The sequence below is a fragment of the Nyctereutes procyonoides genome, unplaced genomic scaffold (genome assembly GCF_905146905.1).
Source record: "Nyctereutes procyonoides isolate TBG_1078 unplaced genomic scaffold, NYPRO_anot_genome, whole genome shotgun sequence".
Classification (NCBI taxonomy): Eukaryota; Metazoa; Chordata; class Mammalia; order Carnivora; family Canidae; genus Nyctereutes; species Nyctereutes procyonoides.
In genome coordinates, this window is record NW_026575141.1 from 20,243,601 (window position 1) to 20,268,749 (window position 25,149).

Below are 25,149 nucleotides of genomic sequence, written 5' to 3' on the forward strand. Positions count from 1 at the left end.
GGGCATTCAACATCCTTCTGAGGCTACACATGCATTTAAAGGGAGTTAGACTAGAGGTAAGAAGACCCATTGGAAAATACAGTCAATGATATTGTAATAGTGTTGTGCAGTGACAGATGGCAGCTAAACTTGTGATAAGCACAGCATAATATACAGAGAAGCTAAATCATTAAGCCATACACCAGAAATTAATGTAGCATCATGTGTTAACTATACTCAAATTTAAAAATTAAATTAAATTAAATTAAATTAAAATATAAAAACATGCAGAAGAAACAAAAGAAGGGGGTTCAGAGATTCTAATTTTTTGCAACTTGAATCTGCATTGCTGCATTATTTTCATCAGCAGCTGATTCACTTCCCTAGATTTGGGAGCTGTGAAGGTAAATAAAAGGACAGATCTAGGTTTATGGTCTATTAGATCAGATAATAGAAAGAGAGTAAGGTAAGGGAGCTGCAATGTTTTTTTGAGGTGGTGAGTGGGTGGTAAATTAAGTATTGAATATTGGGCTTGGATCTGACTCGATTGGTAAGGGCAGGTGATTGATTGGAAGGAGACTGAAGAATGAAAGGGCTAGAAGACACCCTGAAGTCAACAAAGGTGAGGTGGGAACACAGATGTGAGTGTACGGCAGGATGGAGGATGACTACAGAGTGTTATACTTGGAGTTAAAGATTGTTGAAATAGAGAAAGGTTGGTATTGACCAGTTTCAGAATGTTTCTGTGAGTTTGGGAAACTAAAGAAGACTGGAAGGAAACATCATTGAGGTGAGGAAGTCAAGGAACTGTGAGATGTCTGGTAAATGTTGACTATATTTTTGTTAGGGAAGAGACTCAGTCTTGTAAGCTTCATTTCACAGAGGAAAGTACTTTCCAGAATATATCTATATTCGTTCATTCATTTTCTCTCCCATTTCTCTCTTCTTTCCCACCCCCATTACTGTTTTTCCCATCTCCACTTCTTTCCATCACTATATTAGCACTGAAATATATAACTCCAGTCACCAGTAATGCAATCAGTTAATTTATCAGTAAGCCACTAGGTAATTATTCAAGGACTGGTGAGTACCCTATTTGGGTACTATTTGTATCAAGTACTTTGAAAGAAAGAAGAAATAAAATAGATGCTTTCTTCCCTCAAGGAGATAGCACTCTAACTAGGCTGTTACATCGCACATACATCTAACAAATCCTGGATAAGAATACATTTTGTATAAAACTAAGAACTAGGTGAGAATAAAGACAATAATGAGATTTATAACAGTTATGTGTGGTTTCATTGAGAGGAGGATGATTTCAGTTTGGGATTTGAACTATCTAAGGAGTAAAGAAGGAAAGGAGACTAAGATATTCAACATCTTTCTTAGTTTTATTTCTTTTGCTCTCAACATTTCCCTTTTAAGATTTTATTTATTTATTCATGGGAGAGAGAGAGAGAGAGAGGCAGGCAGAGACATCGGCAGTGGGATAAGCAGGCTCCCTGCAGGGAGCCTGATATGGGACTTGATCCCAGGACCCCAGGATCATGACCTAAGTCAAAGGCAGATGCTCAACCACTGAGCCACCCAGGTACCCGCAACATTTCCCTTTTGTAACAGTGTCCTTTCTATTAAAAGGATTTTATAATCATGGAAGGCTCTCAATCAGTCTGACCACAGTCATAGCATTAGAGTCTATTATCCCCCTGTGTCCCTTTCAGCCATAGCCAGGAAGAAACAAGCCTACCTGTGGTTACTTGAAGTAGAAAGTCAACTTGATAAATGTCAGTGAAAACAGTGCACAGTGAGGGAAACAATCAACAAAACTTAAAAGCAACCTACTGAATGGGGGAAGATATTTGCAAATGACATATATGATAAAGGGATAGTATCTAAAATCTATAAAGAACTTATAAAACTCAACACCCTAAAAACAAATAATACAATTAAAAAATGGACAGAAGACATGAATGGACTTTTCTACAAAGAAGACATCCAGATGGCCAACAGACACATGAAAAGATGTTCATCATCACTGGCCATTGGGGAATGCAAATCAAAACTACAATGAGACATCACCTCACACCTGTAAGAATGGCTAAAATCAACACAAAAAATGATTGGTATTGACAAGGATGCGAAGAAAGAGGAATTGTTGTGCACTGTTGGTTGGAATGCAAACCGGTACAGTCACTCTGGAAAATAGTATCCAGTATTCCTCAAAAAGCTAAAAATAGAACTACCCTATGAGCCAGAAACCAGATACTAAGTATTTAGCCACGGAATACAAAAACTCTAATCTGAAGGAATACATGTACCTCTATTTTATAACAGCATTATTTACAATAGCCAAATTATGGAAGCTGTCCAAGTATCTATCGACAGATGAATGCATAAAGATATGGTACAAATATACAATGAAATACTATTCATCCATAAGAAGGAATGAAATCTTGCCATTTGCAATGACATGGATGGAGCTAGAGAGTATAATGCCAAGTGAAGTAAGTCAGGGAAAAACAAATACCACATTGATTTCACTCACATGTGGAATTTAAGAAACAAAACAAATGAGCAAAGGGGAAAAAGAGAGAGAAGCTGACAGTCTCTTAACTATAAAGAGAAGAGAACAGTCTCTTAACTATAAAGAACAAACTGATGGTTATGAGAGGGGAAGGAGATGGGGGGTGGGTTAAATGAGTAATGGGGATTAAGGAGTGCATTTGTTGTGATGAGCACCAGGTGTTGTACAGAAGTGCTGAATCATTATTTTATACACCTGAAACTAATATTACACTGTATGTTAACTAACTGGAGTTTAAATAAAAACTTTAAAAATAAAAATAAATATTCCCTTTAAAATCAGTGAGGGAAGAGGACACCTGCTGCACAACTTCTATTCAACATTTTTTTGGTTCAGTATCATAAGAAAAAGAAATAAAATATTCAAGAATTAGAAAGAAAGAACCCAAATTTTATTATTCATAAATAATATGAATATTTATGTTGAATAGGTAAGATAATTTATAGGAAAATGTATTAGAAAAAATTTTAAAGTTCCAAGCAAATCATGGACCTAGGTGTAAAATTTAAACTTTAACAATTTTAGAAGAAAACACTGGAGAATATATTAATGTCCTCAGAATAGAGATAATTTTCTAGAACAAAACACAATGAACACAAACCATAAAGGGAAATATTGATAAGTATTTAGACTGAAGTGAAATTTTAAACTTCTTTATAAGAAAAATATCAAAAGCGAAGAGATAAGCCACATAGTGAAAGATTTTCATCATCTTATAATTGATAAAAATCAGAATCCACCTTATATAAAGAATATCTACAAAACAATAAGTAAAATGCAAGCAATCCCAGCAATTCAAAGAAGATGAAACCAAATGACTAATAAATGTGTTGGTGACAATTCTTTCCTTCTCTGTGGTAGTTTTATGCCTATGCCATAATTTCATAAGGGGTAGAGTATTCCCCACTTTATGGATATCAGATTCAGTTAAGTGCCTTGCTTTGGTCAATGGGACATAAGCAGAATGTCACAAGCAAAACTTGAAATGTCCTTGACTAATGGGGTTTACACCCTTGTGCTCCTGACTTTGGTGCAATAAGACAATCACTAGATAGGTCCCTGGCCTAAGGAGGTTAAGAGACACAGGGAAGAGATATGGATCCACAGACCTGAGTCCTGAAGCAGAGCCATTCCATTGGCCTGCACACCCACAAAAATAAATGATTGCCTCTAAGTTTTAGGGTGGTTGATTGCCCAACAGTGTTTCAGCAATAGCCAATTGATACATATATATAAAGATAATCAACTTTACAGTTAATACGGAAAATACAAATGAAACCACAGTAATGAACCATGTCCTATCCATCCGCTTAGCATTGCATAACGCTGAGGCACAACACTGTAGAGAGTAATTTGACAATACTGTGTCATGTTGAAGCATTATAACTTCTAAATATATAGTCAAGAAATCTATGTATTTGTGTACAAGGAGACATATACAAAAATGATTATTATTAAAGCATTGCTTTTAATGCCTTTTTAAAAATCTAAATATTCACAACAGGAAAATGGATAAATAAATTAGAATATGTTCACAGTATGGAAAGCAGTAAGAATCAATAAACCATAGCTATACACTTCAGCATTAAGAAAAATCTCAAAAACAATGGTAGGCAATAAGAAGCAAGCTTCAGAAGAATATAAAAAATATGATTCTACTTAGATACTGTTCTCACCCATGTAAAACAGCCATATATTATATAGATAGATACTATTTATGCATCTTCACATAATAGCAAATTTAGAAGTCAGTATGAGAAATATTATAGTAAAATTTTATAAGGGGCTTTACTGAATCTGGTTGTCTCTTCAAAAAATCTTTTAAAAGGAAGTATAGCTAACAAAAATGATAAGATTTGACAAAACTGGATGGTGGGTATTTTGTCATATTATTCTCTGGGATTTTCACTGTGACTTAACATTTCATAATTTAAAAGAAAGAGCTTTGAATTATGAGGTAAAAATCCTTTTTTCTGATAAACCAGCTCTGCCATCAACTGGCTAAGTGACCCTTGGCAAAACCTAAGGCCTCTCTGGACCTTTGTTTTCTCATCTGCAAAATAAATGTGTTGAACTAAGAGACCTTTAAATTTCCTTGCACCATTAAAATTGCAGATTACATTAATTTTTCAAACCTTGAATTAACTGCCTATTTCGATCCATTTCTCCAGGCAGATTCACAATACCTACTCGTACATGCAAAACCATCAATAGAGTCCTGTGACCTCAGACAATTAGCTCGGTTTAAGGAATACAAACTGAACTGTGGGAGGAACAGTGCCTCATTCCAAGATCACAAAGGCTCTGAAAGTAAGAATATTCTCAAAGTCTTGGTGACTAGAAAACTGTTCACATTGTTCTAAAAGTTAAAGAACAACAAAACAAAGCAAACAAAAAAGTTATCATCCTACAGAAAAGTTATCATCCTTATTAATGTTGTTTGGAAATCTGTATATATCCTTAACAGGACCCAACCCACAGCCCAATCTTCTATTCCGCTGTAACACAATTGATGGACAATTGTGATCATTTGAAAAAATGTGACAGGCAGGGGTTGGCAAAGTACAGAACTAAATTGGTGTCATTTTTCTACTGTAGAAACAGAAAAGTTTCACCCATGATAAAAAGGACATATTAAACCTAAAGATTAAAATGAATTTTCCTAATAAATTTGTGAATTCAGTAGCAACAAAGTATCATTCTTTCTTCCCTCAAGGTGCATTTTGTGTTCTTCACTCTTTTGTTTCATATTATTGGGAGAAAACAGAGTTCTTTGGCTACCAAATATATTATGCCTAAAAGTTTCCATATGCAGTATGTGAATAACAAAGCTATTTATACTAGTGTTTTGACTTTCAGACCTTCTGACATATAAGACTGCTGTTCTAAAATGTGTTTGATGCTCTAAATTTCCTGCAAATTAAGCCAGAAGCCAAGGAAGCTAGGTTTTTTGGAATTAACTTTCAGTGGTTTCCTGGAGACAACCATTTGCAAATACCTACACATGGGCACTGGACAGAAACAGCATAGCATGCTGTAGCCATGTAATAAAATGTTCTCATGGTTAATAAATACGTTTTATAAGAGACACCACACTTAAATTCATATTATTCAATAAAGGCATAACTTATGCTCATTTTGCTCACAGTAGCTGAAAAATCTTGAGAATATTTGATGAGTGGTCCCCTCCTTGTGCATTTAAGAGTCGAAGCCCCTTCTGCTCTGAGAGATCTTATCGGTTATGATCAACTGAGAACCTTCCTATGGGAGGAACACCCTGTGGTGAGGACTACTGTGCTCTCCACATCCCAGCAGTGTTATCCTATTCCATTAAATGTTTATACAGTGGGCAACACAAACACACAGTATTGTACAGCACCTAACAAGAAGGAAAGGGGGAAGAAACAGAATAAAGAGCTGATGTGCCCAACTTGGGAATAGTCACTCATCATTGTGCAACAGCACTTGGACTCCTCAAAGCTTTTTGAAACTTCTCATCCTCTGTCACATTCCACCTCACAGTGGAGGATTGCAGGCCTTTAAACCATAGCCATGGAGGCGACATCTCTAATTCACAAGTTTGTTCATAATAAGGGAATGCCTTTGTCCCATATTTGTCACCAAACCATTCAATCTGTTCTAACACATACTGCTCACCGAGTATCTGAATAGTGCTAAAGAAGAGAGAAAGTTAATAGTTAAAAGGTAAAGGGGTAAATCTCTCCTCCCATTGCCACCTACCCTCTGGGCAGACGTTGAAATTCCGCTCCTCTGACTACTAGTGCACTTCCTGAAGAACGAAGACATGGCTCAACAAAGAGATTTCTGCTCTACCTGTTGGAAGTATGTATAAGAAACTCTGGAGAGAGACCAAAGGTAAAAATATAAGCCTAGTAGTCATCTCCCTGGGGGTAGACACTGAAACTCTGAGAGAAGAAAAGCATTCCTTTCACTCAGCTTCTAGAAAAGAATATACCAACGGCTGTGCTGGTTCATGGGACCAAAGGATACATCAGCTGGTGGCTCACATTCGGGTCAGTGCAAATCCTATCAAAACATAAAACAGGACATGTCATCGGTGCCTGCCTTAGGATGGATCATAACATATTGCTAAATTTCTTCAACCCAATATCTGTCAGAAATAAAAGCTAAACCCATTTCATGGACTTTGGCTGAGAGCGGCCATGTCCATGTGAGAGTACAACTAGAGGAAGTTGTTAGCCCTCTTGCTTAACTAGGGTCCAGATTCCTGCCATTTGTGCTGCAGTGAATCATTTGCATGCTGCCTGATTTACTAAGTGATGGTGACTTAGTGCCTCATGTACGGAAGGTGCTAAAAGAATGACGAATCTAAAGCATATTTGGTCTTTGTATTCATCTCATGAATTTTAAAAGTGCATTTGAATGGTAAATATGATCATAGTTTAAATTGTCTTCATAGTTTGATCCTCAAACACTACTTTAACATAAGACAAACAGCAGTGATAGACTGTGTTGGGAAGAGGTCTTTTATACCTAACACAATCTTTTTTCCATACCACTTGAATATTTGATAGCTTGACCTAAGAAAGGTTGTTCAAGTAAATAATAATAATTCTGCTATATTAGGCTTTTAAAAAGAACATTCTAATTCTCTTAAACTCTCATCAGAAATGTATCTCTGCACAATATGTCACATTGTATATCTGTGTGTGAAATATTCATGACAACATTGGATATGTGAATAGAAATAGAGAGTCTGATGTGGAGCTAGATCCCAGGACCCTGAGATCATGACCTGAGCCAAAGGGAGATGCTTAACCAACTGAGCCACCCAGACACCCCAAGAATTTTAAATTTTGAAAACATTTCTATACCCTAACCAACTGATTGTGAATGAAGTTGCCAGCTTCTGATTTCGTACAAGCACATTTGTGGGCTTGTTTTGTCATTCCATTTGATTTTACATTATTTTTAATGCTTCTCTATTGCCTCCAGCTATACAAAGGCAGCTCTGCTCCCAAATGGGCTCAACTTCACAGTTACATTGTGATTTCATCTAAGAAAAAAAAAGATGCAGGGATCCCTGGGTGGCTCAGCGGTTTGGCGCCTGCCTTTGGCCAGGGTGAAATCCTGGGGTCCCGGGATCGAGTCCTGTGTCAGGCTCTGGCATGGAGCCTGCTTCTCCCTCTGCCTGTGTCTCTGCCTCTCTCTCTCTCTCTCTCTCTCTCTCTGTGTGTGTGTGTGTGTCTATCATGAATAAATAAATTAAAAAAAAAGATGCAAGTAAAACATAGTTAAAATGGAATCCTGGTTTTAAAAAAAGTGAAGGCACAATGATATTGCTCAATTAATTATTTGTACAAGGATACTACTGAGAGTTTTAAGTACATTTCAAGCCCTAGAGAACAAAGGACATTAAATATAATGGAAAAAATTCATTATCTTTCATGACTCATAACTAGACAGAAGTAGAATAAGTAAAAATAACCAGAAAAACCAAGACATTGATATCATCACTATATATAAATGAAAAATTATATTTATATAATCAATTATAAGTAAAAATTAATAAACATAAGTTACAGAAACTAAATATAAGTTCATATCCTTAGTCTTATTAACAAGCATTGTGGTATGGAGCAAGTTATTTAATTTCTGTTTTCTCACCTGTAAAACAAAGACAATGCATGAAAAGTAATTGCATTATAAGCTTCTTAGTTGTAAGAAAACAAAACAAAAACAAAAACCAAAAACAGAAGTCAACTCTAGCTAATTTAAGCAGAAAAAAATTGTTAAATGTTTTTAAGTAACTACATGAACTATAAGAGAGCCAGAACAAACACTGAGGCTATTTAGCCAGAGCCAGGGCTTTCCATCAGGCTATAGAGCAGCTAGAGACAGCACCGCCATCCCCACTGGACAGGGACACCATGGTTTGCACCACCAACTTCAGAATCCCTGGGCTCAGGATACTGTCATTAGAACCTCTGTCACTGCTACTTCTGAGAAACTGGGTGTATCTTCTATCATCCAAACCAGAATAGATTTTGTAGGCTCTCTTCTTCTAGCACAGTTAGCTTCAAAGGCTGTAGGAATGTATCCCACTGGCAGGACTTGAGTCACATACCTGTACTTAGCTACATGAAGTCAGAGAAATGAGTTTCTAGTTTCTATAATGAGAGGCCCACTCATTGGGTTGCAATGCTCCTAAACTTTAAAAGGTTGTAAAAAAAAAAAAGAGAAGGCAAAAAGAATGGAAAATATCCATCACAGTCTATTCCTTTGGCATTTCAACTTTCTTATATACTCCTCCTCCTTATCTATAAACTTTCAAGCAAATACATCCATTATTGTATCCAGCTCTAAGTCAGGATCTCTGGGATAAGTTTATTTCTCCTTTACTTTATAGTTCCATATTAAATAAGATGTAACCTATTGATTATAGAAATTTCCATTAGCGTAACTATAGAAATTTACAGGGCACAAGGAAAGGGTTAAAAGAAGAAAGAAGAAAGTGTGTATACATAAATGCAGATATTTTTCATATCAGTCCATTTTTCTTCAAGTCACAAAACTATAGGTGATATTTATGATTTTTCTTCTACAATGTACATTGCATATTTTTGTTCCTGAGCCAGCAACACAGCTGGTTGTAGTCTTCACCCCACAAGAGGACACTAAACTGCCCCTGATGGATCTGAGTCTTGCCTGAATGAAGCTTCCCAGTCATCTGCTGACATTTAGCACTGTGCTTGGGAGTACTTCAAGGCACTTGGAAGATGCTTGGTTACATCCATTCTCTGTCCTTTCCTCCCTACCTTCCCTAATTAAGATGAGGTTGCCAGGAGTCTAAGGAGCCTTGGGGCCTAGGACCAGAAGGACTTACTGGGCAAGAATTATGGAGAGATCTGTGAAGTCCACAACCACTGAGGTGTTGGAGTTTGAGATGATATCTGTGGCACTCCTTCCCCCAAACTGTGATTTGTGCAGAGCTCTGGGTCAGCTGTGGTATCGGTGGGAACCAAGTGTGCTGACCAAGTTGTAGCCTCTCATCACCTCACAACCTTCAAGTAATAATTGTCCGCCTCATCCCCTCATTCAAAATTTTTCCACATTATTCTCTTCAATAAACTTCAATTCAGGAGTTAGAAGGGACTGGTAATATAGGTGCCAAACTGACAACAACCAGTCCAATGCATCAATCCTGTCTCAACAGTGGCACTAGGAGAATTGTAACCTCAAGCCACGCCCTCATGGATCTTTTCCTAAATTTGCTCTCCTTTCCTACAAAACTTATAGTTGGAAATCTGATTTAATGTAATCTTGAAGTAATAATTTCCAAAGAAATCGACAGAAGCAGACACAAATTCTCTCCAAACCCAAACTATAATTCTTTATGACCTATCAGCCTCCTGTACTGGCCAGACAAGGGAGATAAATGACAATATTCTAAGTGGTGCTCCTTAGAGATGTGCTATTCTTTTAGGCTTCTATTTCTGTAGGAAAGGGGAACTCTAATAATTTCCACTTGACCCTTAACATTCTCCATACTCCATCAACCACTGTGCCAGACTGAGAGTAACGCTTGGTGCTGAAAATGTGACTCTGCTCCAGGTTCCTGGACTTTCTTGGTGTACAGCATCCTGGTTGGTATAGTAATTTTTACAATGTCTTTAGGCCAAAAGAAACACCTAACAGTTCAGTGGGTTAAGTAGTTAAGCTTAAACAATTTAATAAATATTTAGGTCCTAAAAAATAAGTGGCTGTCTGAAATTTTTAAAAAAGTATACTTTGTTGAAGGAAAAATATTTTCTTTTATTCTTGAATAAACAAGCCATTGCATTTATTAATGGGATCTATTCATATAGGGCATTGCACAACTTCTCAAATCTTGGAATCAAGTTACAAAATGCCAGTCTCCCTTCCTCTTGCACATTGATTTTTCACATTGTACTTGCTTTCTATCATAGGCACTACCAAATATTCGGCTTGGCAAAGATATTACATTCTCAAAAAAACATAGAACTAATGAAACTTTGAGCTACTCTGAGTTAGTAGTTGTCATGATGTCTAATAGATGTCAAATATCACTGTGTTTCCCTCAAAATTTTAAAATATCTTGTTACACCCCTGCTTGTGCTTGGTACAAAGTTTAAGAACTATAGAGATAACCAGCATAGAAATTCAGCTAGTCTCAGGGGCATGAACACAAATCAATCTTATTTTCTCTCACTGATTCTTTAGAATTTACTTCCTAGAAAAATGTTCCCCTATTACTAGAGTTTACTAGGATTCAGACACCATTCTAAGCATGTTACAAATATTAACTGAGTCAATCTCCGTAACACAAAGTAGTAGCAACTCTTATTACTTCCAACTTACAGAGGATGCAACTGGAGCAAAGAACAGTTAAGTAATTGGCCAAAGATCAACATGGCTGGTAAGTGTTAATCTAGGATTCAATCCAATCCCAAGTGATCGTCTGGTTCCAAAATCTAACACTTAATCACCACATCATGCTGCCCCTGGAATGTGAAGTCACTTCACAGTCTCCCCCCATCAAGCAGGAACAGCAAAGACATTGCCACGCTGGGCACCAGGTGTCACCACTGAAAGCCCTGCCAGCACTTCCTTGGGATATTGCAGATGCAGTAATATCTACTGCGATGCAAGCAGAATGGATTTTATTTGGTACCTTTTCCTTTCATTAACAGCTTCTGACTGGGAGAGCCTAAATCAAATGGTCAAATCCCTCCACTCTAGTGAAATGGAAGAAGGGGGAAAGATTTCTATTTCTATAGTGGGAGGTGGAGCCTCATTGGAGTCAGAATTCACCAAATAAAAGAAGAGCACAGGTGTGCAGAAAGGCAAATGTATTCTATACAGCACATAACGCTGTGTCTTGCACATATGTAGAGATACACATGCAATATTAGCAGTAATGTTTATTCCCAGTAGTTAAATTAAGCAGGGAATGTGTGTTCTTGTATGGTATCTAGATCTTACTGTGATGAATCTACATTTATTTAGGCCTTTAACTTCACAAAATGGGCCTTCTGTCCATAATTTTCACTAACACATAGGAATACGTGTATTACTTCTTTCATTAAATTTCACCAATTTATCAAGCCTACACTGTCACAGACAAAAAAAAAGATATAAAAATACATCAACCCACATACTTTTGAACAAGAAAAAAAGGTTCTCTCTCTTTCCCACAGTGATTCCCTCTCCTCCACACTTCTCAGATTCGCAAATGTTGGTCTAAATTTAGGTTTAAATTATTTCTCAGGGCGCAGTGTATTACATTTCAAGATATTATCCACATGTTCATGCTTTCTTCAAATCCATATTAATAGAAACAGGCCCCAAGTCAAGGTTTTTAGACACAGGTAATAACTATAAGGTTCAACACATCTTTGCAGTTGGTGACTCAAGAATTAGGGAAAATTCATACTCTACAAGAAATAACAGAAGGACTCAAATGTTTAGGTGTGTTTATGAGTAAATATATGCACACTAGAAAAAGAGAGAAACCAAAAACACAAAAATGGGAAAATGCATATTTTATTGTAAGGCTTCATAAAGTAAATTATTAAATCAGACCGAAAGTTCAACCCACTTGGTATGCTGTCTCTACAGGACCGGAGTAATGGCAGTTCCCTCTATGACATGGTAAATTTGCTTGACGCACTTGAATTTTACAGATTTTACATTAAAAAACAGGTAGTGCAAAAAAAAAAAAAAGTAGTGCATTAGCTATAGGAAAATGTTTTCACACCCATTCTAATATCATTAATTAATTTAAAACTCAAAGGATTATCAAGACACTAAAACAGAACTCCCAAGTCACTGAGAGCATCATGTGACTTGAGAAATGACGCTTGAATGCCTATAAACACCTCCATTACTGCTTATGGCGGTCGACTTCCTGTAGGAGGTATGAGGGAGCAGCCTAGAGAAGCAGGGGAGCACTTACAGAAGTAAGAGGTACATTTATTTTCTGTTCTTCTGGGGGAGCAGCTCTATACATAGCTACTTACCACTCCTAATCACACTGCTTGCATGGAAACCATGACCTCAGCAGAACCAGGATGTGCCAAGAGTTCTTTTCACATCTTGCTTCTAACCACTCTCTTCCATCTCCAGCCTCCCCTTCTCCTAACTTCATCTCCCACGATACCTATGACCTACTCAGGTCCTTCCTCCCCAGTGCCACCCTGGATCCTGACTTGCTCCCTCATCATTTCCTCCAGCAACACTTGCTCCCTCGTCAGTTCCTCCAACAATACTCTTCTCTTCCCTTTCTGTCTTTTTTTTTTTTTAAGATTGTATTTAATTTTTTTTTGTATTTATTTATTTGGGGGAGAGAGCACCAGGGCAGTAGCCAGGGGGAGGGGCAGAGGGAGAGGGAGACAAGCAGACTCCCCTGAGCGAGGAGCCCCACATAGGGCTCAATCCCAGGACCCTGAGATTATGACCTGAGCCAAAATCAAGAGTCAGACGCTTAATCAACTGAACTACCCAGGTGTACCCTCCCTTTCTGTCTTTAGAACCAAACTGCTCCCTTTGGGCCTTGCTCTCTGCTCTCCTAGAACAGTGGGTGAACTAATACATTAATGAGAGATCAATTATTAGTGACAAATAATTCTCTGGTAAATTGCTTCTCTAGGATAGCTGCATCCCTAAAGGAGATACCTTAATTTCTATATGGTCTTCTCAGATTCCTCTGGGTGATGTTTCTCCATTTATTACTTTTATTATCTCACTTGAATGCAACATTTTTCAATCTATTTCATAAAATTTATGAGCATGTCAATCTCCACTCTCAGCTTATAAGATATGGGAGGGCAGCTACAACAAATTTTATACTCCTCAAACATCCAGGAATGATTCATTGAATTGTATCATCTCTATGAATAAAGCCTGATGGAGCAAGCAGGTTTTTCAGAGTACCTCAAGTCACACTGTATAGGATGCCTCCTTATCTGGCTTTGCATGAAACCCACTATGGAATTAGGCAGTGGGTAGAACTGATATTTAGACTTCCCTGCCTCTGTCTTTCCTCCACAAAGAGTGAAGTTTCTCTTCTCCATCTAGAAGACAGCCTCTTCAGTGTTGGGGTGATATCGGTAAGGGAGACAGGGAAGGAGAGAATGAGAAGGAGGTAAGGTTCTTTACAAAAGATTCCAGGGAAAAGAAGAAAGTGAAGATGGATAATATTCTGAAATTTTTTACTTCTAGGAAACTATTGAAAATGACAAAGTAGAAAAATAAGTGCTATAAAAAGTGTCAGATTATTCCTCACCACTCATGTTGTGTAGCAGGACTATATCCAGGAGGCTACTGAGTCATGGTTTTCCTGGTTGTATAAAGTGATGTGATAAGAAATTACTCCCACAGAGCTGGTCACTTAATTCTAGAAAATAAAATCCCAAGATTCCAATAGTATGGCATATGATATCATGTTACCATATAGAAGGGATTACTTTTGAAAAAATTCCATTACCAAGAAATATGCTTATTTACATCCAGACATCTGTCTTTGGAGGAAATATGCAAGTTCTAAAATTAAAGCTACCAGACCCTATGACAAGATATAGGTAGTTAATTGTACAAAGAAGAAGGGAGCAATGGGGTGGGGGGAGGAGAGAAGGACGAGGAGGAAAGAAAGATCCTAGAGTATCTTTAAGCATTTAAAATATTTCTAGGAGGGACACCTGGGTGGCTCAGCAGTAGGGTGCCTCCCTTTGGCCCAGGGCATGATCCTGGAGTCCCGAGACCAAATCTCATATCAGGTTCCCTGAAAGGAGCCTGCTTCTCTCTCTGCCTATGTCTCTGCCTATGTCTCTGCCTCTCTCTCTCTCTCTCTCTCTCTCTCATGAAAAAATAAATAAAATCTTTATAAAAATAAAATATTTCTAGGAGCAAGAATGCCTTTGTTTCAGCAACATGTCTGTTATATTAATAATTATTTTGAACTGGCTGAACTCTCTCTGAAAAAGTCTACAAACTTTTAAAATATTACCCATACCTGTGATGAAGGAACTTCAGAAAAGCTGAAAAGGAGTTATGCCTTCCTAGTTGGCTGCTAAGTGCATCAAGGAGGACTGAAAGTAGACTACTCTGTCCAGAGAGGTCTAGCATTCCAGAAAACTTGGAAATAGGAGACATAAAAAAGATCTTAGGAAAGCTCTGCATTTGAAAGGCAGTGAATACAATTTGATGTTCTAAATAAACAATCTATCTAGAGGTGAGGAGAGAGCCAATTCTCAAGGAATCCATTTATCCGTCCTTTGATTCACTCATCCGTTAATCCATGTATCCTTCTATTCATTCAGCAAGTATTTATGGGAAAGCCCTCTACAGGCCAAGTCCTGGAAATGCTGTACTGAGTAAAGCAAACACAGTCGACAGGGTATATATTTTTCATCACATAATAGGGTTTTGCTTTTGCTCCAAGAGAGATTATGGAGAAATAATATATTTTGGTCCTGTCATTAAATAGTTGAATATAGCAGACACTTGATGAACCCCTCAGGGATGTTAATTGGACTCTGTGCCACTAGGAATGTGATAAATTGATGTAATAGAGTGTGCTGCCATTAATTTTAACTTGCCTTGCTCATAAATATTTCAGAAACCATTCTTTAGTAGAAAAGGGGAAAAAAGGAATAGAATTTTAGAAAACAAAATTTCTTAAACTGTAAGATATATAAAGGAGATTCATCTCCTATTCAGTCTCAGGCAAATCATTCACACAAATGTCAATGGTGACAAAGAATTACCGAACTTTGTTCTCTGTAAGGATTTTACATTCTAAATGTTAGATTTCAAAATAGGTGAATACCTTAGGAAGTCTCTTAAAAATCAGAAATAAGCAAAAACAAGAATATTCTTTACAAACATTCAGGTTGTCTTGACACCCTTCACCTACTGCTTCCCAGTCACGCTCCCTCTTGAACTGATTTTAAATCTCGTATACTTCTTTTAGTGTTACTGAGAGTTTATTGCCATAAATTCAATGAACTTAACCTCTAGATCATGTCTGTCTACTAAGGAAGCTTAAAACCTCAGGCTAGATAGTCCTCATTGATGTTTGTTTAATCAGAAATTCTAGAAGTGAAGACAAACGTGCTATTTGTATAAACACTCTCATTTCTAGCTTTAATTGGTTTCCAGTCATCTATCCAACCATACTTTTCATAGCCCTAACATGGTGCTTAGTCATCCCTTACATAGGTTTCCCCTATCTCAACGTCTCCATCTTTTCCCATGTTCCTCCCAGCATTTGAAGCTCCCTCTCTACACATTCAATGCCACCTCTTCCTTCAAGATCTAACTCACTTCTCCCCATGGACCCAAGGTCTCAGGCCTGGTCAGGTTAACAATGGTTCCTCCATAATCTTTGAATTCCTGTAGCATTTTTAAATAATTTTGTTTATTTGAGATAGAACGAGTGAGGGAGAGCAAGAGAGAGCACGAACGTGAACAATGGGGAAAGGAAGAAGGAGAAGCTGACTCTCCACTGAGCAGGAAGTCTGGTGTGGGGCTCAATCCCAGGATCCTGGGATCATGACCCAAGCCAAAGGCAAACACTTAACAGACTCAGCCACCCAGATGCCCCTGTAGCATTTTTGTTTGTACTCCACATTTTGATGGCTGGCCAGATATTGACAGCCTCTGTTCTTTGAAGGTGAGGAAGTGTCTTAATCAGTTACTAAAATGTTATAGCACAGAAACACTTCATCCAACACATGCCTAAGTTTTAGAAGGAAAATGAGTCCTCAACCTGTTAAAGCACAACAGGAAACATAGAAACTAAAAGGTGAAGGACCCTCTATCCTCCCTTTTTCAAGGTCATTTTTCCTTGTTCCAAGTATGATTGAACTTAATTATTGAATTATTCAAACTAAACTTGCCCTAGGAAATGGTAAAATAAGCAGAATTTGCCTGCAGTACATCTCACCTTTCCTTTTTAACCTGAACTTTGAGTTACTTTTTCTTCCTGGTGATCTCAAAGTAGAACAAATATCTACTGTAAAGACTGGGTAAACTAAATCACTCTCTTGAATGTAGTCTTGAGCCAAGAATCAGGAGAGATCCCCTTCTCTTTGCCAGGCCCCAAGTTAGTTAGCAAATTTTTTTTTTTTTTTTTTTTTGGAAAACAGTGAGTAAACATAGTAAACATTCACATCTACACTGCAGTAACCTTAGGCAGAGCTTCCAACAAAACCACTCTATTACCTATTGAAGGTAGCATTATGGAATAATAACAGCTAAGATTATTTAGGCCTTTGCATATGATAGCTCATTTAATCTTCTTGGCCCTTTAATGCAGATCATACTTTTAATGCCTATGCACCTTTGCCCCACACCATCCCAATATATTCACAACACAGCAACCACAGTGACTTTTTAATACCCAAAGTCAGATTATGCTACTGCTCTGTCCAAAATCCTTAGTAGTACCTACTCTCTTGGCTAGTAAAAGCCATAACGTTTATAAATGGCCTTTGAGATCCTCCAGGATCTGGCCCTCCCTTCTCTCTCTGACTCCACTTCCTACTACTTTTTGCTTCCCTTCTCCATGCCAACCATTTGGGTCTTTTTGCCCATCTTCCAACACTGCAGGCACCTCTCCTTGCTCTACTTCATAGGCTCCAATGGCATCTTCCCAAAGAGACCATGCTTTTGAAATTGCAACATCCATTTCCACCCCCACAGTATTCCCTGTACCCTTAATTCTATTTTATTTTTTTCCCTAACAGTTCTCAACATTTAGATACTATATTTTTTGTTTGTGGGCTTCTTTCTTTATTGGGTTTTATTTATTGTTTTATCCCCTTCACTCTGGAATATAAGCTCCACCAGATCAGGGTTTTTGTGTTTTGTTCCCTTGAATTCCTAGTGTTAGAAGAGTGTCTGTAATGTAGTAGACATTCAGTAAATATTCAATGAATAATTTTGTATGGAAGAAAGTGAGGTACAGAGAAGTTGAGAAATTTATGTAAGGACACACAGCTGGTAAGTGGGATTTAAACCAACTCTGCATAATCCAACCACTAAATAACAGCACAGTGTCTAAGGCTGAATTCCTCAGGGGCAGACTCGCACACCAAGATTTGCTACAAGAGGCATGTTAGGGAACTATTCCCAGGAGGAGCCTATAAGAGAGTGGGGAAACAGGCAAGGAAGAGGAGGGAGTCAAGAGGCCTCAGGCAGTCCTGGAGAGTATAATTTCTTCCTGATCCCACTAAGGCCCTCTGGAGTAAGTGTCACACCTCAATTCAGAGGAGTCCTAATCAGACCCAAAGCAAGGAGCTGAGCCTAGCGGCCCTTGACAATCATTGGTCAGGGGCTGGGAGATGGACAAGGTGGACATTCTGAAGCCCTTCCTTCCGGCTCTCTGTGCATAAGGGCAAAGAAGTTGCTCCAGTAACCTGACAACAGTTAGGGCTTAGTGGGGAAAGGATACCAGAGGATAGGAAGCTTTTGGAGTAGAGGGAGAGCACTAACATGTGTGCTACAGTGATCCTTCCATGTTACTCATAATACCTAAATCATGGCCCAAGTCCATGTCATGGCCTCAGACTCCAAATAATCTAGCCTCTGTTAACTGTTCAAGCCACATCTTGTATCACTGCTCCCCTGCTTACTGTGAACTAGCAACTCACTGACCACAGGGCCTTTGCACCCACCATTCCTTCTAGAACATTCTCCATACAGTTTCCTTTTAATCTTTCACAGGCCAGCCAAAATACCCTCAAGGAAACTATCCTTAAGCACTAAACCATCCCAACACTTTTTATTTCCAAAGGAAAAAAAATCCTTATCATAATCTGTAAATATTTTTTTCTTTATCTGTGTTTATATTCTGTTTCCTCACTAAAATATAAGGCCCATCAAGGTAATAGCAATGTCCATTTGCCTACTGGCAATAGCCCTAGTGCCTGGCACATTATAGGTTCTCAAAATAATCCCTTGAGTGAAAAGAAACACTGAAAGAGAAATCACTAACCATGCAAAGCCATGTAGGTAGCTGCATCTACCTACCCAAATCTGTTTGAGTAGATCTTCAAAAACTTAAATTAGTTATCCAAATAAAAAATAAGTCCAGAAAGATAAGGACATATTAGTTTGGTTAGTATTGCCACTTCTTAATTTGGTAATTTTAGCTACAGATAGGCCCAGCTGCTTTTCACCCTCAGAGAAGTCATCAATTTAGATATACTACATAAGACAAGAGGCTAAGATCGAGAGCTAACAATAAAAAGGCTTTATCAGCCTATAATTTTGCTAGATTAGTTAAAATTACCCATACTTCAAGCAGAAGCAGCCCAGAAAAAGTACAGAAGACTCCCATACTCTCCAGCCTCCATTAACTTTCTCCTTTGTCTCTTTTGTGAATTAGAAGATAGTGTACCAAATGGAATGTAGATGGAGCATTTTTATCTTTTCTTGTCTCAACAGTGAAATAAAAGCCATTCTCCTACCCAAAATAAAAGGAAATAGTAATTTCTTGTCTCAAAAATTCAGTTTCCTGATGCACACAAATTTTACAACAGATACAAACAGGAACACAGAACATGAATTTTAAGAACTCTCTGAGGCCAAAACAAACTTCTAGTTTGTTGTTTTGACTACATAAGCTTCAAAGAATTATTAATGTGCCGTCTGATTTGCCACCAAGAACAAAAGCTTCCGGGGTATGTAGGCTACAAACATTTCCAATTTTCCAATTTTAATTATTTCTGGTAAGAGTAATCTTAGTAATTTCTTTGAAAGAAACACGTATTATCTAATAACACGACTAAGAATTCTTCTACCTAAATTTAAATTTTTCTCCTTTTAATCCTAATATTAAAATGCACGCGTCAACTGGGCTTCCATCTTATGTCATTTTATATATATATATATACATTTACATACATATACATATATATACATACATTTACATATACATTTTACATATATGAGTGTGTGTGTGTGTGTGTGTGTGTAAAATAAAACCAGAATAGGATTAAATTGCACCCTTTCTTCAAGGCCAAGCTCAACCAGCATCATTCTAGGTAAACTTTCCCATTCCCACAGCCCTAAGTAATCCACAATACCTTTCTTGAAATTTCCAAAATACTTCTCCCTCTGCCTTCGGGTACTTAGCTCCTTCTGCCACATATTTTCATGATTCTTTAAGCGCATCAGCCTCCTGTCCTCTCTTGGATAGCAGTGCAGTGTATGGTCATAGGCAGTGCTCTGGAGCCACACTCCTGGCCTCCCTGACCAACCAGCATCATGGGTATGTATGAATCTTTCCATGAGTGGTATAAGGAACGCAATGTTCTTTAATTCAACTTAATCTGTGTCAAGGCCTCACTCCACCTGATTCAGAAGTTATCTAACCAATTTCAGGTTTTCTCAATCAGTTCAGGGCTCTCTGCCTCCCCCATCAGAAAACAGCTGCTTCCTAGCACTGCATCTGTGCTGGGGGAGGTTGGGGAGGGGTGCCAGCAGTTGTCACCAGCCCCCTCTGGCACCGTGGGAGGAATAACTTAACTCATCTGCATCCAGTTCCAGCGGCCTGCCATGCTGACCCACGCTGAGCTGTCTGCACTCCCACTCAGCGGCCTCCAGATATGGTGGCCCTCAGGGTTGTGGCTAGTTTCTCCTGGCTGTCTGTAGGCAGGGTGGCATTGTCCTGGTCATTTTTGTATCATCATAACAAAAAAGTGACAGCCTTGCTCTTCTTATGCATACTCAGATGTACACTATCTCTCTGAGCCCATATATATAAATAACGTAGAAAGCTGAAACACCAACTGTGCCTTTATACCAAAACTACCACCAACAAAACAAAACAACCAAAAAATAGGTGTCGGGGGACTTAAAGGAATATAATGAGAAAATATTTTCTGCAACATTTGTTTTTTAATACTAATTTTTAATATCTGTTTATCAAAGTCATACCTGTATAATCATGCCAGTTGCAAGCAGCAGTCCCCAGGCCCATCCCCTCTGCCCCCAGACTCAGCCCCTACCTGTTGCTCCTGGAGCTCCAGAGAGCTCTCCAGGCAAGATGCTCCAGGAGCTCTTTATCAATTCCCTATACCTCACATGAACTTCACTATTAACATCCCCCACAGTACTGCCCCCCCTCCCCGTCTTCTCTCATTGTCCCAGTCTGTAAGCCTTTCTTTTGTCTTTATTGCCTACTGATACTACCCGGACTCCTTGTTCTATCTAGGAGTTTGTAGTAGTAGCCTACATACCTGGAAATTTTTGTCCTTGGTGGCAAGTCAAATAGCACATTAATAACTCTTTGAAGCTGCTGTAGTCAAACACAAGCGTTTGCTTGCCATTTAGTATGTTAAACTGTTGGCTTTCTGGTCTCTCAGCTACCCCTCCCCCGCCATCCGCCCTTCTCTGCCATCTTCACCTTCTTCTGTCATCCTTAGCTTAACTGTGTATAAGAAAATTGATAGCATGGATGCTGCTCTGTAACCATCATCTGGTCTTCTGTGTTCTGTCAATACATTGTTCTAGAAAAGGTACAAAATCTTCGGTTAAGCAACTGCCTTTAACTCAGGTGATCTCCCTCTTCCCCTGCCCCCTGCCCCCACTCATGCTCCCTCTCTCGCTTGCTGTCTCTCTCAAATAAATAAATAAATAAATAAATAAATAAATAAATAAATAAATAATCTTTTTTTAAAAAGGAAAGAAAAATATCTTCATGGGATCCCAGGGTGGCGCAGCGGTTTGGCGCCTGCCTTTGGCCCAGGGCTCGATCCTGGAGACCCAGGATCGAATCCCACATCGGGCTCCCGGTGCACGGAGCCTGCTTCTCCCTCTGCCTATGTCTCTGCGCCTCTCTCTCTCTCTCTCTCTCTCTGTGACTATCATAAATAAATAAAAATTAAAAAAAAAAAGAAAAATATCTTCATTTGTCATGTAAGATTCTCATTGCCCTTGAGGATTTTTTTCTTTCATAGGAAAGATGATTCGCAGGTTTATTTTGGTTTTTTACAGTTACTAACTTTGCAAAGCTTTGGCAAAGAATGTTGTTTTTGTTTGTTTGGTTTGGCTTTTTTCCCTTTCAGTTTTATTGAGATATATACTTAGCACTATATAACTTTAACATGTACAACATAAGGCCTGCTCTTTGAGGGTTGCTTTTTAATCACCAAAGCCCAGGAGGTTAGAATTCAATGCCACCTTCCTCCCTGTCTTCTGCTCATCCAACCAGGAACAAATGGAAGGGACTGCAGACACTGGGCTGTATTCAGAAGACCTGCTAACTGTGTCTCTATTAGTCATGCTCCAGGATGAGAACAAGAACACATGTTCTGGACTTTGTGACTGAAGAGGGTCATTTGGGCTAAAACCCCAACTATCAATGTGAAGATGAAGAGATGTGCAAGTGTTAAGAAAAAGAAAACAAACTGTGATCATTACACAACAACATGTACCTGCCTGACCATGTACAGAGTCAGTACTTAATAGCAAGGAAGGCAGTAAATAGAGCTCATCGTTTTAAACTGCCAAAGATTGCTTATATCTATTCTCTCCCATTTTCCAGCTGGATAGCAAGAGCTTAAAAGTCAAATAAGAATCACAAACTGGACTCTGGACTCTGCTTACCTTAACTGTCTTCTCTACTTCCTCTGAAACCACATCTGACAAACCCAATCTGGCTGAGATTGAGAAATTCAATAAGCCAAAATTGAAGGCAGAGATGGAAGAGACAAATCCACTGTTCTGCAAAGAAACAGTTGAACTGGAAAAGCGAACACAGGAATCCTAGTGACACATGTTACCAATAGACACTGAACTTTCCACAAGCATTGCCTTCTTATTTTTACTCCTTTTACCCATTTAACTTTGTTCAGATGCAAAGAGATTGGGTCAGATTTTTAATGACAGTGCTGCTCCTTTTCATATCAAAGAATCAAAAACCATGGACAAGGAAGGCCTGTCTCCTCCAGGCAGGTCTGGCTGGCAGGGTAGGAAGGTCCTTGAATGTGGGTAAAGCAGCAACTGGGTGGCACCGCAGTGAATTTCAAGTAGAAACCAAGCTAGTCCAAGGTGTCCTACAGCCTGTAAAGTGCAATTCAACCAGACTACCCTTTGTTGTTGTTGTTGTTGTTCAAATGATTTTAATTATTGAAATGCTTAGTTTTTTAAGTGTGCAAATAAAACATGAATAGAAGTTTAAAACATGAACAGGCATCAGGGTGGCTCAGTCAATTAAGCATCTGACTTGGGTTCAGGTCAGCATCTCAGGGTCCTGAGATAGAGCTGGGGTCCTCTACTCAGCTCTGAGTTTGCTTGTCTCTCTGCCCCTCCCCTTGCTCATGCTCTCATGCTCTGCTCTCTCTCAAATAAATAAATAAAATCTTTTTAAAAAGGTTTCAGACATAAAGAAAAAAGTCAGACAACCTGGCTTCACATCTGTGCATCACTACTTCACACTTTAGCATTCCTCAAAGACTTGATATTGATGCAAAGATAAACCATTATTGACAGGATTACAGTACAGGTATGGCTGTGGTTCCAGAGTTTGGGAAAGTGGTGCCTTATAAATGCATAAAATGATCCTAAATGGACCCTGTCTCCCTCATCCACTGTCTTTGTGAGCTTAGGTCAAATTAATCTCTCAAAGCCTCAGTTGCCTTGTCAACAAGACAGAGATAATTACAGTATTCATGTCATAGGGATACTGCAATAATTAAATGAAATAAAGCACTTAGCACAAATCTGGCATTTGGTAAGCACTCAGTAAAAAATAACTATCATTCTTCACACTATTCTTTATATTCTTATGTGGCCCAGCCTCTCTGGGCGGTGGCTACTGTCGCCTTTAAATCCCAGACTTAAAGTGAGCGATGCCTTAATTGTGTTATCTTAACTCATGAAGCCTGTGTTCATAAAATATAGACCAGTGCTGCAGGCTTAGATACAAAATAAGAAAATAAGAGATACACTGGGTGCATTTAAAGAAAGTGAATGTTGAGTACACTAATTTCATTTACATGGACAGAGCTATCTGCTCCCTGGAAATATTCTTCATAACAAGACACATCTCTGGGCAAAGTGTGTTTCCCTTAAAAAACCTGAATACTATATTTAGAGTGAACAATACTTATATAATCTTATTTGTAATTTACTGTCTACAATTCCCCAGGCACTATACTATGTGTTTTCCAAACCTTAAGATGTAGGCATATTACACACGCACACACACACACACACACACACACACACTCATGCGCACATGCACACGCACACACTGACAATCATGTGTTAAATTATACACCCAAAGTCAAACAGCTAGTATATGATAAAAACCAGACCATAAGGCAGATCCATCTGACTATAATATCTGTGTTTCATTTCATTATCTATGTTCTTATAAACTCTAATTGATTCTAAGTATGTGTGTATTAGTCACCTCTGAATCTCAAAATTTTAAAATAGCTATGCATTGTGGGTCTTAAAGTAATAAAAGCCCATGACATTAGAATGGATGGGGTGATTTAAATGATTTTTCTTTGTAGATTTAGTACATACTTAGGAAACATTGGTAAAGCAAGGTTAAACTGAATCTGCCACTGTAACAAATTTTAAAAATAAAAAACTCCTGGACTCCCTTCCCCTCCATGAAATCATCTGTTACTTCATAAGGTACCCTGGAAAGATGAGAGGGGAATCCACAAGGAAGTAAGTGGAAAAAGGACGAAAAATAGCTTTTAAAGGTTTCTCTGAATTCCTCATTACTGGTAATGCTATTTGCTAATTTTGGAAGAATCAATTCCAAATCTCTTGAATTCAGTTGGCTAAAAAGAGAGGAAGAGAAATTATTAGACCTCTGCTTAAATTACTTCCTTATAATTAAAAATTCATTTGCCCATGATTCTATTGATTCTTGTGGCTAATAAAGATGTAGAATAATAAATTATTTTATATACAATTGTTAATCCAGGTAATTGCATCCAGGATAACTCTATTACTGGGATGGCTTTATGACTGATTTTTATATGTCACTAACAATGATTCATGGCTGATATAAACCAAGCAGAGTGCAGACTGTGGGCCTTTTTACTTTCTGTTTATAGAATGAGCATCGAGGCTGAAATATCAAACTTCTCTATGGCCGCTGCATCAGTGGTTTCAGGTTTCCCTTAAACTTCGAAGATGATCACAATCATATAGTGCTAAATACTTCCCACAACAGGAGCTTATGATTTCCTTTAAGTCCTGTTAAAGACTGTTAAAACCATTTTCCAAGTTTAGGGAAGTCTCTCATGCTTTCTTCCAGATTATGAACCAGATCCCCTAACATCCAAGGTCTTGGGCAAAACTTCCCACTAATAATTTGAATGCCTCCTTGTCTTTTTTTTTTTTTAAGACTTTATTCATTCACTCACGAGAGACACACACAGAGAGAGAGAGAGAGAGACAGAGAAGCAGAGACACAGGCAGAGGGAGAAGCAGGCTCCATGCAGGGAGCCCGCTGTGGGACTCAATCCCCGGACTCCAGGATCACGCCCTGGGCTGAAGGCAGGAGCCAAACTGCTGAGCCACCCGGGGATCCCGCCTCCTTGTCT

At 38.4% G+C, this 25,149-nt stretch overlaps 1 protein-coding gene across 1 annotated transcript; it reads left to right on the forward strand.

Moving 5' to 3' along the window:
• The first annotated feature begins 636 nt into the window (after positions 1-636).
• LOC129498166 (thymosin beta-4-like) lies at positions 637-22,346 on the forward strand. Its single transcript, XM_055307370.1, has 2 exons — positions 637-694; positions 22,153-22,346. Exons 1-2 carry the CDS (start codon positions 637-639, stop codon positions 22,344-22,346), a joined length of 252 nt encoding a protein of 83 aa, XP_055163345.1.
• Positions 22,347-25,149: the final 2,803 nt, after the last annotated feature.